General features: G+C 35.7%; 2 protein-coding genes and 1 long non-coding RNA gene across 13 annotated transcripts; 1 reads left to right on the top strand and 2 right to left on the bottom strand.

The window, feature by feature from the left end:
- Positions 1 to 561: 561 nt before the first annotated feature.
- LOC119557461 (ATP-sensitive inward rectifier potassium channel 11-like) lies at positions 562 to 13675 on the top strand. The gene is made up of 5 exons (XM_037870226.1): positions 562 to 836; positions 1139 to 1331; positions 1700 to 2092; positions 2169 to 2275; positions 13151 to 13675. The coding sequence occupies exons 1-5, from the start codon at positions 631 to 633 to the stop codon at positions 13542 to 13544; spliced, it is 1293 nt and encodes a 430-aa protein (XP_037726154.1). The 5' UTR covers positions 562 to 630; the 3' UTR covers positions 13545 to 13675.
- On the bottom strand, positions 7572 to 10148 carry LOC119557463. 11 transcript variants are annotated; one of them, XR_005220077.1, is made up of 4 exons: positions 9608 to 10142; positions 8279 to 8395; positions 7909 to 8214; positions 7572 to 7849 (listed from the first exon to the last, which is right to left on the bottom strand). It is a non-coding gene; the product is annotated as an uncharacterized LOC119557463 (long non-coding RNA). The 11 variants fall into 11 exon arrangements; XR_005220082.1 differs by having other exon boundaries at positions 7909 to 8112; XR_005220083.1 differs by having other exon boundaries at positions 7909 to 8096.
- Positions 13676 to 13769: 94 nt separating the features above from the next.
- On the bottom strand, positions 13770 to 17098 carry LOC119557037 (probable alpha-aspartyl dipeptidase). The gene is made up of 3 exons (XM_037869584.1): positions 16451 to 17098; positions 14666 to 15226; positions 13770 to 14062 (listed from the first exon to the last, which is right to left on the bottom strand). Exons 1-3 carry the CDS (start codon positions 16549 to 16551, stop codon positions 14002 to 14004), a joined length of 723 nt encoding a protein of 240 aa, XP_037725512.1. The 5' UTR covers positions 16552 to 17098; the 3' UTR covers positions 13770 to 14001.
- Positions 17099 to 17118: the final 20 nt, after the last annotated feature.

Raw genomic sequence — 17118 nt, 5'->3', positions numbered from 1 at the left:
AAAATTAAATAATTTTTAATTTACTAAAAATATCCTATTGGAGCATTAGCAATAGTTGAAATATTTTTTTTGGTAAATATAATAATAATAGAGTAAAAGTTATAATGTTCAGTTTGAGGGACTTGTAGTGATTAAAAACATTTATTAAAATTTTAATAGTTATATTTTTAGAAATAGTAACCCACAGGGTTTCAAGACCGATAACGGTTGCCAAGATCGATTACAAACGCGCCATAATTAAAAACAAACTGGGTTCATAGCTAACAACATCTTAACTTTTAGCCAACAAATGCTATCAAGATCGGTCTGCCTTCCTGGCGGATAAAATGTAAAATATTTGCCAGACTTGGGGCAATATTTGATCGTTCGCAAAATAAATACGCTGATAACGGCTAAATTCTACATAAAATCATGGGGCACATTTTGAGACACTAATCTCGGCGGAACAATCTCAGTCAAACAAGCGCTGACACATGCGCGAAAGTTCAGATAATAAATAAATCTAAATGCACATCTTCATTTTTTAGGAGCTAGTACCTTGACTTAGTCAGTGTCAAGTGGTCAGACAATCTAGTTGATCTCCCTGTATCGTAATCCTCGGCCAGTGCAGGCCAAATCTGAATCTCGGTCATGCGATCTGAAGGATCTCCCCTGGGAACTGCTCCCACTAAATCCCTTCTCAAGCAACCATCTACGTCCATGTCCGTGAAACTGAAGTCTAAACCCCTACTTCGATCAGCCGATAAGGAGAAGGACTACTATCCGGAAAGTCCAGGTTTTGTACGCAGAAAGCCGACCAACGCCGTGGAACAGCTGGAAACACAAAACGAGCAGAAGTGAGTTGAATCAAAATCTCAATGTTCTCAATTTCAAAAACCGTATCACTTCTTAAAGAAGAAAAGTTCTCGAAATCGAGACGAACGTGCTCTCAAGTTTGGTTTCGATAGGAAGTGATTATAAAATAGAGATGGAACTACTCTCGATTTGGTTTTTCCGAGATAAAAGTAGTTTCTCAAACCGAGAACGCTTCATCTTTTTCATTAAACCGACCTTCAGATCGGGTATACGGTTTTGAGAACTGATTTTTCTTAGTGCTTAAGAAAATATTTAAATACGTTTATTCAAAACATACCTTCAGCTTCCCATGTACAAACGACTGGGTCGGTAGTACAATAGAGCTATCACCAGATGTGGGTTCCGGGTCGGAAACCTTTTCAACCAATGGACGAAGTCTACATCGGGTAATTGAGAAGAACGGCAAGGAGAACGTGGTGTTCCGGAAAATTCCAGAGAAGTCCTGGCGATACATGCGGGATCTAGTCAACACTCTGGTAATATCCCATTTCAGACCCAAGAACTTGCCTATGTATCGTAACATACAACAGAGATCTTTTGAAGTCTAATCTCATCCAGAACGAAATGTCTCATTTAGTTTTTAGTACTTTAATCGAACCCTGACCATTGAAATACTCATACATATTATTAAATACGACTTAACTAAACTATAAAATATTCAATTAATCAAAAAGGTTTACTAAAATGTAATCATTATCACACTTTCTCCATCAGTTGTCTGTAGTCTTGTTAAAGTGATGTGAAACGTTTTAGAATGTATCGTTCATTTGACGTTGATAAAGGTCCTCGGGTCTTGTTCTTCCTGTATATATTATACAAAGGCTGTTTCTTACGAATCGCACAGATGGAGCTGAAGTGGAAATATATGCTGACATTGTTCCTGGGCAGTTACTTCCTCAGCTGGCTGCTCTTCGCCGCCCTCTGCTACGTGGTGGCCTTCTACCACGGGGACCTGACCTTTGACCCTCTGACTGGAGGACGGACGGGCAGGGGCGAGGAACCCTGCATATACGGCGTGGAAAACTGGGTGGCCATGATACTGTACTCGGTGGAGACGCAGACAACCCTGGGCGGGGGAAAGTACGCCAGTGAGGAGTGTCCGGAGACGATATTCCTGTACGTCACGCAGATGTTGAGTTCGGCCTTGATTGAGGGCTGTATGATCACCGTGGTCTATGCCAAAACAGCCCGTCCGGCCAGGCAGATTACCAAGCTCAAGTTCAGCGACAAGGCGGTGGTTAGTATACGTCTTTTATTTTCGTGGGTAGGAGTACCCCATTTTGGACCCTTCATATAGCGATTATCTCACGCAGGTCTGTTACCGCGACGGACAACTGTGTTTGCTCTTCCGCGTGTGCGATCCCCGCGAGCAGCAGTCCATTGGGTCCAAGATACGAGTCTACATTATCGTGGACAAAGGGTGAGTCACTGTAGCATTTTTGATTCATATATAACTTTTATGTCAGAGGTTTAGCAAGAAAAACAAATACAAATGCTTTATTTAAGCTGAGATGCTTTTTAATTAAAGCTCTAACAAGATTCCTTTTTCCCACAGATATTGACATTTAATAAAAAATACAAATAAAACAAGAAAGGAAGTTAACTTCGGCAGCCGAAGTTTGTATACCCTTGCAGCTATATTTATTAAATTTAAAAATACAAAAAATGATATTCCCAATAGTATAAGATAATATGTCAAAAAACACCAATTTTCCGATTTTTATAAAATTTAATTCGAAATTCAAAACTAATTTAAAAATGTTATTTCCAAGCGTAGGAGTTTATATGTTAAAAATTACCAAAGAAATAATTTTTTTAATTTTTTTTCCGATTATTCCTATGGGAGCAATAAGATATAGTTGTCCGATCCGGCTGGTTCCGACTTATATACTACCTGCAAAAGAAAGTTTCAGCTCAATAGCTTTAAAACTGAGAGACTAGTTTGCGTAGAAACGGACGGACAGATGGACAGACGGACATGGCTAGATCGACTCGTCTAGCGATGCTGATTAAGAATATATATACTTTATGGGTTCGGAAACGTCTCCTTCACTGCGTTGCAAACTCCGGACTGAAATCATTATACCCTCTGAAAGGTATAAAAAAAAACGCTGTTCATCGGGGAAAATGATCACACCAATTGCTTTTTTTTGAACGCAAATATGGCAACGTGAATTCTTTAGATATTAATAATTATAATTAGTATTACATTGGAATTAACTGCATAATGGTACGTCTTTTAATTTTTAAATTCGGTTCCGATTTTCATGACTCTGGTCCGAAACCGAAACTGTGCGCCCAAAATGTATTAAAATAAAATTCATTAGGAACTTAGTTTTCTTTTTTTATTAAGCGATGCCCAGTCGAATCAGGGTCTTGCGTCTCGATCAGTTCGAATTTTACCATCGAGAATTCATGAAAAAAAGCTACCTCCCTCTGGATTAACAACTACTGAGAAGCGTCCAACTCTAGAACGAGGGCGAGAAGTTCACACGGAGCTTCCACAACATAAATTTAAATTTGCCTATTTTCTTTAGGAGCTCAGCGCTCTCCTCGTCAATATAGGTCAAAAGAACCCGATTCTCTACTTCTATGTAGACGACATTCGAGTCGTATTCCGCACTATCAGGCTCTAGAACGGTTTGCTTCGCGATACACCATTTATCCGTTTTAAGTCCTTCGTTCTGGTTCTGGATAACATTAAAATACCGACATAAAGGGTACTTGACGATCATCGGCACAACGAAGGATACCGTCTTCATTTCAATATGACGAATGACAGATGGTACTGTTTGTGAGGGAGACATGGTGTGCGATTGCTCGAGGACGCGGTTGTTGGTCTCTTCATCTGCTCCTAAGGTCACCACGCTGCAGGCAGGTGGGTCCTGAGCAATGCACTGGCTGAATTTTATCGAGGATATATCGTCGGTCCTCCGCGAGTGCCTGCGGATAAATGCCAGGGTGCAGGCCACGCTCGCATCCGTTCCGGGACCCACAATTTCCTCGTATTTCTTGACCACTGGCATCACCTTGGCTACTGGTTTGTGGACGATGTCCTTCGAACAGACCGACTTTGATGATTTCGAGGAAGATGGCCCCTCCGTTAAAGGGGAATCGCGGATGATGTCCTTAGAGCAGCAAGGAGTGTCACTGACTGATTTCCTTGAGGTAGAGGAAGTAAGCTCCTCCGGAAGTGGGTCTTGGACCGGATGGTGGATGATGTCCTTTGAGCAGCATGGAGGCGAATCACTTCTTTGAATGTCACGAACAGACTTCGTTGATCCCGCGGAAAAGGGATGCTGCTTCGGTATGAACTCTTTCGACTCATCATTGGGATTGGAAGTATCCATTGGGAAGTTTAAATGAAAAATTTGGAACCAAAAAAATATTCGTGTACAAAATATTATCGAAATAAAAAGAACACCACTTTTCTGAATAATTTTTTCAACTGTTATCGAAATAAAAGTTACAAAAATACTCTTGAAAATTTTGTACCTTAAACACACAAAAGTATAATAGTACTAGTCTGTACGAATGTCGGTGTTAGAATGAGCCTGAAAAGTTCACAGCCTAGGCAAATGGGGAAACGGTGAAGTCACAGCATACTTTTCACAGCACTTTTGAAAATTAACGACACTTGGGAACTGAATTAGATTTCCGGTAAAACGTATTTTTTCTGGATTTCGGCATCCATACATCCGAAGCAGCAATCTCAATTAAAAACCAGACAGGAAGTTATCTTCGGCAAGCCGAAGTTTGTAAACCCTTGCAGTTATATTTATTTAATTTAAAAATACAAAAAATGATATTCCCAATAGTATAAGATAATATGTCAAAAAACACGGAATCTGTAAATTGTTTTATATTATTTTCCCACCAATTTTCCGATCGTTCCTTTGGCAGCTATATGATATAGTCGTCCGATTTTTATAAAATTTAATTCGAAACTCAAAACTAATTAAAAAATGTTATTTCCAAGCTTAGGAGGTTATATGTAAAAAAAACGTCAAAGATATAATTTTTTAAAATTTTTTTTTTCCGATTATTCCTATGGGAGCTATAAGATATAGTTGTCTGATCCGGATGATTCCGACTTTTACACTACCTGCAAAAGATATACGACTTTTGGGAAAGTTTGGGACCTTTCAGACTAGTTTGCGTAGAAACGGACGGACAGACGTACCTGGCTAGATCGACTCGTCTAGTCATGCTGATCAAGAATATATATACTTTATGGGGTCGGAAACGTCTCCTTCATTGCGTTGCAAACTTCTGATTGAAATCAAAATACCCTCTGCAAGGGTTTAAATATATGTTTCAAACATATAAAATCAAAAATTATAAAAGTCGTGAAAAAATAAAACTTTTTTTATATAGTCTTCATAGACAGCGATTTCTCAAGAATTCGCGTGACCACTGATAACCAGGATGCAAGTTTTTCATCTAAAACTTTAAAAATCACGGTCCAACAAGGAACAATATTTCTTTTGTGATTTTTGGTCCTTACACTAGCCAATTTGTGAAAATCCTTCTCGATGGAGAGCGGTTTCTTAATACTTAATATTCCTGCTCTGAATGTATGGGTGCGAAAATTCAGAGAAACAACATTTTACCCAAGACTAATTCAGTTCCCAAGTGTATTAAATTTTCCAAAATGTTGTGAAAAGTATGCTGTGACTTCACCGTTTCCCTAGTTGCCTAGGCTGTGAACTTTTCAGGCTCATTCTAACAAAAGCATTCGAACAGACCAGTACAATTAGATTTTGGTGTTTTAAGAGAAAAATTTTTAAGCAAATTTGTGTAACTTTTATTTCGATAACATTTTTGTACTCGCATATATTTTCCGGTTCCAAATTTCTCATTTACCCTCCCAATGGATTCTTTCAACCCAATTGATTCGATCGAATCTATTCCGGCGACGCAGTCCAGTTCCATTGGATCAACGATGTCGGGCAGCGATTATTCAAGTTGTGGCTCTCCTTGCTGCTCTAAGGACATCATCCGCAGTTCAAGCGATTACCCTTCTTCGGTCAGTGACTTTCCGAAAAGCGACTCTCCTCGTTCGAAGGACATGGTCCACAAATCGATAGCCAACGTGGTGCCGATGGCCAAGGAGAACGAGGAAGCTGTGGAAGCCATGGAAGCTCCGAAAGTGGATGCGAGCGTGGCATCCATTGCTCAGGGAAGTTCCTGCAACGTGGTGACCTCAGGAGCAGATGAAGAGACCAAGAACCACACCGTGTTTTCCTCACAAGCAGTCCCCCCTGTCATTCCTCAAATCAAATTGAAGCGCGTATCTGTCGTCCTTCCGATGGTGATCAAGGAACCCCTATCTAACTATTTCAAGATGATAGAAAACCAGAACGAAGGACTGAAAACGGATAAATGGAGGGTCGAGCAACCCGTTGTAGACCCCGAATGTGAGAAATACGTCTGGAATCTCAATGTAAAGAACCGGGTTACTGTGATCCATATCGACAAGGAAAGTGCAAAGTTCTTAAAGAGAACAGGTCATTTTCATTTCATGTTCTGGAAGATCCCAGTTAACTTCAAGCCCACGCTTTAGAGGAAGCTTCTGAGTAGCTGTTAATCCAGAGGGAGTTATTTTTTTAATGAATTCTCGATCGTCAAATTCGAACGACTCGAACCGCAAGTCCCTGATTTGACTGGGCATCGCTTAATAAAAAATAGAAAACAACTAAGCTCTCATTGGATTTTTTTTAGTACTAGTCTGTACGAATGTTGGTATTAGAATGAGCATGAAAAGTTCACAGCCTAGGCAAATGGGGAAACGCTGAAGTCACAGCATACTTTTCAAAACACTTTTGAAAATTAACGACACTTGGGAACTGAATTTCCGGTAAAACGTATTTTTTCTGGATTTTGGCATCCATACATCGGAAGCAGCAATCTCAATTAAAAACAAGAAAGGAAGTTAACTTCGGCAAGCCGAAGTTTGTATACCCTTGCAGCTATAACTATTAAATTTAAAATCAAATGATATTCCCAATAGTATAAGATGTGTCAAAAAACATCGAAGCTATAATTTGTTTCATATTATTTTCCCACCAATTTTCCGATCGTTCCTATGGCAGCTATATGATATAGTCGTCCGATTTTTATAAAATTTAATTCGAAATTCAAAACTTATTAAAAAATGTTATTTCCAAGCGTAGGAGGTTATATGTTAAAAAACACCAAAGATATAATTTTTTTTTTTTTTTCGATTATTCCTATGGAGATATAGATAAGATAGAGAGAGATAGAGATAAGATATAGTTGTCCGATCAGGCTGGTTATATACTACCTTCAAAAGAAAGAAGACTTTTGGGAAAGTTTCAGCCCGATAGCCTTAAAACTGAGAGATTAGTTAGTTAACTTACTTTCTTGTTTTAAGTTATATATTATCGATACGATTTTAGTATATATTTTCACAACCCACATTGTAAGGCCGGTAACAAAATTGCGCCTGAAATTTGACTTTTAGTATTGACCATATGGGGATATGTAGATAGATATACACAGATTCCTTCAAAACAGCTTAGATATTCACCAAATCACAGTTTTCTTAAGATTTTGTATTATATTTTATTGAAACAAAACAAATTTAAGGATTGTAGAACACAGTTATTTTGTTAGACTTCTAAGAGCTTTATGTAATTAAACTTTATTTGAAATTATAAATACTATCATTATATAAAACTGTAGTTTTCCTGTACGGTTACTTACATTTTACTCTTAGAATATTTTATTGAATAGAATCCAAACTTTATTAATTTTGTCCTTACACAAACAAATTTACAAAAGATAATAAAATGGTATTGGATATTTTCCGCAATGCAATATTTTTAATGCTCACAACGTTTTGGGCCTAATCATCATTTCCACAAAGGTAAGCGAGTAGGTCAAATAAGCATGCCAGGCTCCCCAAAAAATTCCATTAAGTTTGTTGCCTCTGGTCCGACCCTCCTTATAAAACTTTCCATTTAGCACGCTGTAATTTTAATTGATTATATTAATATGGATCAATTGTGAGTGAATTAATGTTTTTACCTGCGACCACAACTTTCATACTTTCATACAGAATTCATTATGTTCATCATTATCTCTGTCAAGTGTAGTTAACTTGTGGTTCCTATGGATACCTAGAGAGTCTCCGACTGTACCATTATATGTCCCTATCGACAACACATACGATACCAGTTCACTTCCAATCTTAAAGTCATCATAATGAGCGTAGCCTGTGGATCCGTCCACCTTGCCAAGTTTAACGTAAAGTTCGCGAGGACGTTCCCGAGTCATAACATGTTGTTTCTCAAGTCCGATAAAAAACTCTCCTCTTATATTGCCGAACCCTTCCTTATATAGTTATATAGTTATAAGGAAGGGTTTGGCAATATAAGAGGAGAGTTTTATATAGGACCTTCACTGGGGCAGAAGTCCTGTCGATTGCACTTCAATAGATCATCGGTTTTTTCGCTAATGGATTCCGTACACAATTTGTTGTTAAATGTTAAATTCACTACCGCGGCATTTTTAGCTTTTATCAATTCAGTTTGATTACACCAGTTTACAAAAAAAAATTGATGAAATACGCACTTCAGGAAACCTTTGTTTTCCGGTAAGATACATCTCCCTGATTAAGAAAAGGGCATTTAAAATTTTTTCTATGGTACCAATTTTTTTTAAAGTGTAAAAAACGTTTTTCGCACTTTTTTATTTTTTAACTCGAGTTGTGATAAACCGAATTCGGTCATTAAAGACTCATTTTACAGGTAATGGAATGCCCTTTAACTTTCTTGTACACATCGTTGAGTTCCATTCATTAGTTTAGAAGCTACACTTCGTCAAAGTTGAAAAAGTTGGAAAAAATGCAAAAACGCTGGCATAAATTGCTTCTTTAAAAATACACGCCTAAAAACCGAAATTAGTTTTATGTTGTTTTCTTAAAGGCTGAACTTTAACGGAGAATATAAGCCATTGATCACGACAATCCGTTGGTAAATCGATTTTTTACAGATTTTTAAACGTATATACCCAAGTTCAGTGTTCGGGAGCAGCGGCCGTTAAACATTATTTTAAATTTTCAGTGTTGGGGAACGTAAGATTTTGGTGCAAGTTGTAGTGCATAACGTCAGTTTCCTTGCTAATTTCTTGCTAAAAATATATGAAAATGATTTCCTTGTAACTGCAATCGCATCCTTTTTAGCTTGCCCAGCACTAATAGCAAAGAAACTGACGTTATGCATAGCTACTTGCACCAAAATCTTACGTTCCCCAACACTGAAAATTTAAAATAATGTTTAACGGCCGCTGCTCCCGAACACTGAACTTGGGTATATACGTTTAAAAATCTGTAAAAAATCGATTTACCAACGGATTGTCGTGATCAATGGCTTATATTCTCCGTTAAAGTTCAGCCTTTAAGAAAACAACATAAAACTAATTTCGGTTTTTAGGCGTGTATTTTTAAAGAAGCAATTTATGCCAGCGTTTTTGCATTTTTTCCAACTTTTTCAACTTTGACGAAGTGTAGCTTCTAAACTAATGAATGGAACTCAACGATGTGTACAAGAAAGTTAAAGGGCATTCCATTACCTGTAAAATGAGTCTTTAATGACCGAATTCGGTTTATCACAACTCGAGTTAAAAAATAAAAAAGTGCGAAAAACGTTTTTTACACTTTAAAAAAAATTGGTACCATAGAAAAAATTTTAAATGCCCTTTTCTTAATCAGGGAGATGTATCTTACCGGAAAACAAAGGTTTCCTGAAGTGCGTATTTCATCAATTTTTTTTTGTAAACTGGTGTTATTGATTTGGGAACCCATGATTTCTAGCCTACTTTCCAAATCTTTTAAAGTTTCGGTCAGAGATTTAGCTTTGTCGTCATTATTCTTTTTTAGTTGTTCAATCAAGACATTGAAAAGTCTGCAGGGTGAAATAGAAAACAGAGACTCTGTTTTCTATTTCACCCTGCAGACCTTTCAATGTCTTGATCACTTCGCGTTGATAATTGATTTCTCGAGTTTGCACAACTATTGGTTCTTTCTTGCTCTCTATTTGGTTTTTTAAATTCTGAAGATCTTCGTTCTTTGTTGCTAATTCCTCAAGAGTCCCATTGCGGTAGAGAACGGGCTTCAGAACAGAAAAACAATGTCCGTTGCACTGATTTTCCGTTGACTGACCCGAATCTATATCCGTAAATGGGGCTCCCGTGGCAGAAAGCTCATTTAAAAGTCAAAACGACAGAAAACACGTGAAGTACGATTTCATTTTGCTGGATTCGCCAACTTTAAACTAATCTCAGCACAGGCCATTTGTGCGGCTTATATAGGCAGATCGGCGTTCTTTTCGAAACTATAAGCTGACATAGGTACACAGAGAGAATTCTGACGTTCTGATCTGAGTTGAAAATGTTCTTAAAATGAGAACGGCATTTTTTGAGCTTAAAATGTTCTCTTTGTGATTGAATCAAGTTGAATTTGTACTTAAAATTTGGTTAAACCAAAATTGTTCTCAAATCAAGAACGAAATGTTATACATTTATCACGTGGTTCTTAAATCAATTTCAATTTCTTCTCAGAAACCCAACAATCTCAATATGTTCTTAAAGTAAGAACGGAAGGGACAAAAAATAGAACGAAAAGTGAGTTGCATTTCGACTTGAAATGGTGTGTTGCGGATTTTTTATAACGCGTTAGTATCTTTCGGTTAACAGCAAGCACGCGTTAGACCCTTCTACTTTGCTCTTCTTCTTCTGAACCATTCGGCTGGCACATTTCATCAGCGTTTCGATTGGTTTGCAAAAGTTTAAAGTTAAAGTAATGGAAAGTGAAAGTGACGAGCAGTTGTCAAAGTTCCTGGAGGATATTAAAATGGAGTCCGTAAGGAAATTCCTTGAAGGTTAGTATTAATTCCTAAGTTCATCAGCTCTTTTACTCTAATTTTTTGTGCTAAAATAAACGTACGTATGTATGTATGTATGGTATGTACACATGTTCGTATAAGTGTTTGCTTTTAAGAATATTATGAACATATTTCCGAAATGCCAGATTATAATTTTTCAAAAGCAACTGTACATAAGCAACTAAATTACAATGGAACGGTTTACAAAATTGGATGTTACTTAGCTATTAAGAAATCTGGTTGTGAATTTTATAAAGTTGTAGATTTAGTTCTGGTTAATGAAAATGTATTTATAATTTGCCAGCAATCAGAAACTTCAATTTTTGATAGCCATTATAGAGCGTATGAAATATTAAATGAAAATGAAGACTCACCTATTCTTATTAAAAATATAATTTCTTTCTCTAGTGCACCCTTACACAAATACTTATTAAATAATAAAAAACATTACCTTAGATTTAAATATTTATAAGCTTGTATATATACCTTAATGTTATAAGAGATTTAAGCCTGTAATTAATCACATATTATATACATATCCCATATATATTACAATTCAATAAAAGTAAAAAACTATTACAAGCCAAATATTATTATTTTAGCGTTTTTTTGGGAAGGGTATTCAATCTAGTATTTAGCTTATTTCAAGAACGATTTGAGCTCATTTTTTCCTTTTACAAGTCTAAAATGTTCTTCTTTTGATCCCAAATTCAAATAAAATCAATATCAAAATGTTATTATATTGATCCAAATATGTTCTTAAATTAAAACCAAAATCAACTTGAAAATAGAACGAAATCATCTCATTTCACTTTTTTAGTTCCTACCATTTCGTTCTAGAATCAAGAACATTCGGATCAAAATAAGAACATTTGTGCTTACACGGTTTTTAAGAACAAATGTGATCAATTCAATCACAATGTTCTTGGTTTTTCCTCTCTGTGTATGATTTGTAATCATAAGCTGACATACATACATTACACATTAATACCATGTGTTTCTAAGCTGCGATAAGCCGACGACTGCAAACGTTATCATGTTTCCAATTTTGGAATTTTTCAAAGCTTTTGCAGTAAAACTTGTTTTAACCTTTGACCCTTTTCCTCCCATGTGTGTAAATAATCTCTGGGATTTTTATAGTGGTTTTAAACAACAAAGCGTTTCAAATATATATTGCCTCATTTTCTGAGAGCGATTGGAATTCGTGTTGATATATACATATCTTATCATATATCTTTGAAATGTTAGCGTGAAATACCTTAATGTACACTATACTATTTAGTGTATGATTCATTTCATTATACCCTTGCAGGGGGTATTATGATTTCAGTCAGAAGTTTGCAACGCAGTGAAGGAGACGTTTCCGACCCCATAAAGTATATATATTCTTGATCAGCATCGCTAGACGAGTGGATCTAGCCATGTCCGTATGTCCGTCCGTTTCTACCCAAACTAATCTCTCAGTTTTAAGGCTATCGAGCTGAAACTTTCCCAAAAGTCTTTGAAGGTAGTATATAACCAGCCTGATCGGACAACTATATCTTATAGCTCCCATAGGAATAATCGGAAACAAAAATTAAAACAAATTATATCTTTGGTGTTTTTTAACATATAACCTCCTACTCTTGGAAATAACATTTTTTAATTAGTTCTGAATTTCAAATTAAATTTTATCAAAATCGGACGACTATATCATATAGCTGCCGTAAGAACGATCGGAAAATTGGTGGGAAAATAATATGAAACAAAATATATCTTCGGTGTTTTTTGACATTTTATCTTATACTATTAGAAAAATAATTTTTTTATTTTTAGAAATTTGGAATTAAATTTAATTATTATAACTGCAAGGGTATACAAACTTCGGCTTGCCGAAGTTAACTTCCTTTCTTGTTTTTATTTTTATTAGGTGTTTTAATTACATAAGTGTTTTCAACCCCCTAAACAGTTTACAGTCCAGAATTTTTTGAGAAACTTGTCGTTTTTTCCGATGTTTAGTTATTTAGAAAGCCCCAATTTTTCTTGGAAATTAAATTAGCTGTTTTTAAAACTAAAAGAAAAAAAGGTTTTAGAGGCATTTAAGTGGATTTCGCTGTGCGTTGATTTTTAGTTTAGAGCAAAAAGCTTTATAACCAGAAAAAAAATGCCTTGATTTAAGTCAATTGACCCTAATTCTAGGAATAATGGAGTGAACGGTATAAATAATAAAAAAAAAAGTTAATAAAAATGGATTTAAGTTCCATCAGTTGGATTTTAAAATATTTGTTACATTCTTTAGGCCATTTTTTATATCTTTAGTGCGCAATTTTTAAAACTAAGCTAAGCAAAAACTTATATGATTTCGATTTAATACGATTTTCTTTATTATCTTTTCAATCCATTGACAGCACTCGCGAGGGTGAGATTGTAAAAACTCACGTGGAACTGAAGCTGGAGGGCAATGGAGAACAGATTATCCTCTGGCCCGATGTGGTGTGCCATGTCATCGATGAGACCAGTCCGCTGGCCCAGTTCACCACCGCCAAACTCTTCAACGCTGCCCAGTTCGAGCTGTATGTGTCCATAGTGGGAACTTCCCCTGCCACAGCCCAATTGACTGAGGCCAAGACCTCCTACCTTCCAAGCGAGATTTTCTGGGGCCAGAGGTTCATCAACATAATCCACTACGATGAAGAAAGCGAGCGCTACATCGTGGACTACAAGAATTTCAACACCACCATTTCGGTGGACATGCCCATGGTGCTGCCGACAAAGGATCAGTTGAAATCTGTTGCAAAATAGATCGATGGATCCACTAAAAAAATTCTCTTTCAGCATAGTACTTACATGTTACCTTGAGCTTTTAAATTAAATCCCTTGAAGCTTTGTAAGTTTCCGAGGCTGTTTCTCTAGGCTCACAAATATCAATAAATAAAAACAACACTTACAATATTTTGATGTATTATTATTAAATTATGCTTTTAAAGTACCATCAAATGTCTGTTATAGAAAAAAACTTTTATAATCTTTTTCTTGTTCTATAATTTTATTTTTGTTTTACATTTATTACAGTGTTGTTTATGTGGGGATAGATCCCCCCCACTCGGGTTAAAAATAGGAAGTATATGTAATATGTATTTTATTCAACATTTTTGATTTCTAATACTTTCTGGAACCGCTGCTGGTGTAAGAATCTTTGTTTATGCGAAATAATACAATTTATGTTTGTGCATTTATAGATTTAAATGCTTTCTGAATCTTATTTCTGCAGCAGGAAGCTGATATCCGCTTGAGGAGCCAGTTCCTCGGCGCCGCCATTGCTAAAAACGAAAACATCTTATATTAAAACGTGATTATATTAAATTTCTAGACCGAACCAAGATAAACTTTTTTCTAAGAAATATAGATTTTAATGATATAATACTGATTTAATTGCTCTAACCAAGTATGTAAAAACATTAAAGGATGGTAAATAACAAGATCGAAGTTAAGAGCTTTTATCTTCTGAAAACAATTAAAATTTTTAATTATTCTTTTAAAGTATCGATCTTATTCGATTATATTACTTTATAAAATTCTACTGCAGAACATTTGATTTTTGATTTTTATTTGATGATCTTGGTTTTAATGATATCATATGTCTAATGTGGTTAAAATAGAAATACTTATAAATTTATTCGAATTGCTTTTAGAACATTAGCCAAAGTTTTTTTTTGGAAATTTAATAATAATATAGTACCTATAATATATATTATACTAATGATAAAACATTTATTTTAGTAGTTTACATACTTGGTATAAGCAAAATGAACTATACTAAAAGATATTCCATTATAGTATTATATTATATTACATTATATTATTATTATATATATAATATTATATTGTATTTTAAGCTCATCCTAAATGAAAATTTAACTTACGTCTTGAAGAGCTTGGCATTGCATTCTCCCAGGAGCGTGGCCTTCTCGCCCTGGACGCGGACACTGGTGCCCTCGCGGAGACCCAGAACGGGCAGTCCGTGGTAGGTCACGAACTCCCTGAGCCGCTCGTCCCGCGTCTCGCCCTTGTGCTGGCTGCCCGCCTCCGGGTCCAGGTAGTGCGGATTGATGTTGAAGGGGACGAGGGCCAGGGCCTCGAAGCTCGGCGGATAGGCCACCGGCATGTCGTTGGTGGTGTGGATGGATCGGGTGGCCACGTTGGTGCCCGCACTGCTGCCCACATAGGGCAGTCCCCGCTGGAGCACCAGCTCCCGGATCGGATCGAGCAACTTCAGCTCGTAGAGGGTGCGCAGCAGGACGAAGGTGTTGCCGCCGCCCACGAAGATGGCCTGTGCCTCCCGCAAGGCCTTCTCTCGATCCGGCTTCGTGTGCAGTCCCTCCACATGGTATCCCCAGGGTTTCAGGGCATCCCGCACGGTGTCAGTGTACTTGTCGTGATCCCGCAGAGCGTAGGGCACGAAGAGCACCGTCTTCACACTGGCACTGCAAAGGGAAAGGGGAGTATATTACTAAATTATAAGGATTTAAAGTATTTATAACATAATTTATCAAATTAATTTTACCCAGAATAGGTATGACAAATATATCTAAAAATTGTGAATTTTACACTTTACATATATTAGAAACAACTACATTTTAAGCTGAATGGGTATGAAAAATATATTTATCATCTCATATAGTGGAAAAACATTAAACTTGATCAAATGTATCTGCTTTAAGGTACGTATTAAATAAATTATTAAACTAATTTTAACCAGAATAGGTATATAGAATATATATGTTAATTGTGAATTTTACACTTTTCATATATTAGAAACAACTAAATTTTAACCTGAATGGGTATGAAAAATATATATTTATTAATTTTTGCAATTGAATCATCATCATCAAATGTATGTGATTTTAGGTACGTATAACATAAATTATTAAACTAATTTTAACCAGAATATGTATGAAAAATATATCTATTTATTTTGCACTTTAAAATTTTCATACATTAGAAACAACTAAATTTTAATGTGAATGGGTATGAAAATGGGTATGTTTTAATTTATAAAACTAATTTTAACCAGAAAAGGTATGAAGAATATATATGTTCATTTGCAATTTTACTTTTTTCTTATATTAGAAACAACTAAATTTTAACCTATATGGGTATGAAAAATATATTTATTACTTTTTGTAACTAAATCATCTCATAAAGTGGAAAACCGTTAAACTTGATCAAATATATCTGCTTTAAGGTACGTATAGAATAATTTATAAAACTAATTTTAACTAGAATAGTTATGAAAAATATATCTATTATATATAATCTTTCATATATAAGAAACAATTTAAATTTAACCTGAAGGGGTATGAAAAACATATTTATTAATTTTTGCAATTGAATTATCTCATAATGTGGAAAAACATAAAACTTGAAATGTATCTGCACTTGTTGGTATATATTTTTTCTGAAAATTAAATTTTTTTATTGAAGTCTCTATTGATTGACCCGTTTAATATTGTTGATTGACAACATAATTTACTTTTAATAATTTTATGTGTCAAGGTCATCAGTATAATCACAAATTAGATATACATACACACATATGTACCTAAGAACTTCTTACATTTAATATAATTTCACTGATAATGCTTTTAAAATATGAACTAAAATGTTATTTTGTTGCACTCAATGTACTTTATATTCCAAGCTATTACCTCTTGAAGAGATCCTCGAGTTGGCCACGGGCGTGCTCCAAATATCCATGGCCGTGCAAACGCGACGAGGAGAGCAACAAAATGTTCCGTGCACTGCCCATTTCTCCAGCAATCTAATCGTGGGATTGGATTGTTCAACAAGTCGCGCAGATTAACAGGGTTTTATGACCTGCCGTTAGGGATGGGTCCCAGAAGTATCGAAATAACTGCCTTCAAACAAACCTTATCACACGGCAACACCAAAGCAAGAACAGGGAAGTATGCGTAATTGCTTTTCAAGGGGTCGTTACACCAAGGAACTCAGATCCAGAAACATAGGTACTTGAGTAAACCATCGATTTTGATCATATTAAAATATTTTCATCCGGCGTATAACCAGTTTGTGTATGCAGACCTCAGAACTTCTATTAAAATTTGTTATTGCAAGTTTTACTGTATTATATATATATTTTATATTTATATTGGGCACAATTAGCAAATCTTTAATTTCCGAATGCTTTTCTTAAAACATTTACGCCTCTCTATTATTTTTGTAACCATTGAGTTTTTATTCTCCGAATTATTTGAACACTGCAATGTAAGGTGATTAATGAAAACAAAAAATGTGTGGGGGCTTATTCCCCCTTTGTCCACATCGATGCCTGTCCAAAAAAGTGCACACAACAGCT

The sequence above is a fragment of the Drosophila subpulchrella genome, chromosome X (assembly GCF_014743375.2).
Source record: "Drosophila subpulchrella strain 33 F10 #4 breed RU33 chromosome X, RU_Dsub_v1.1 Primary Assembly, whole genome shotgun sequence".
NCBI lineage: Eukaryota > Metazoa > Arthropoda > Insecta > Diptera > Drosophilidae > Drosophila > Drosophila subpulchrella.
This window is presented reverse-complemented; position numbering and strand designations above follow the sequence as displayed.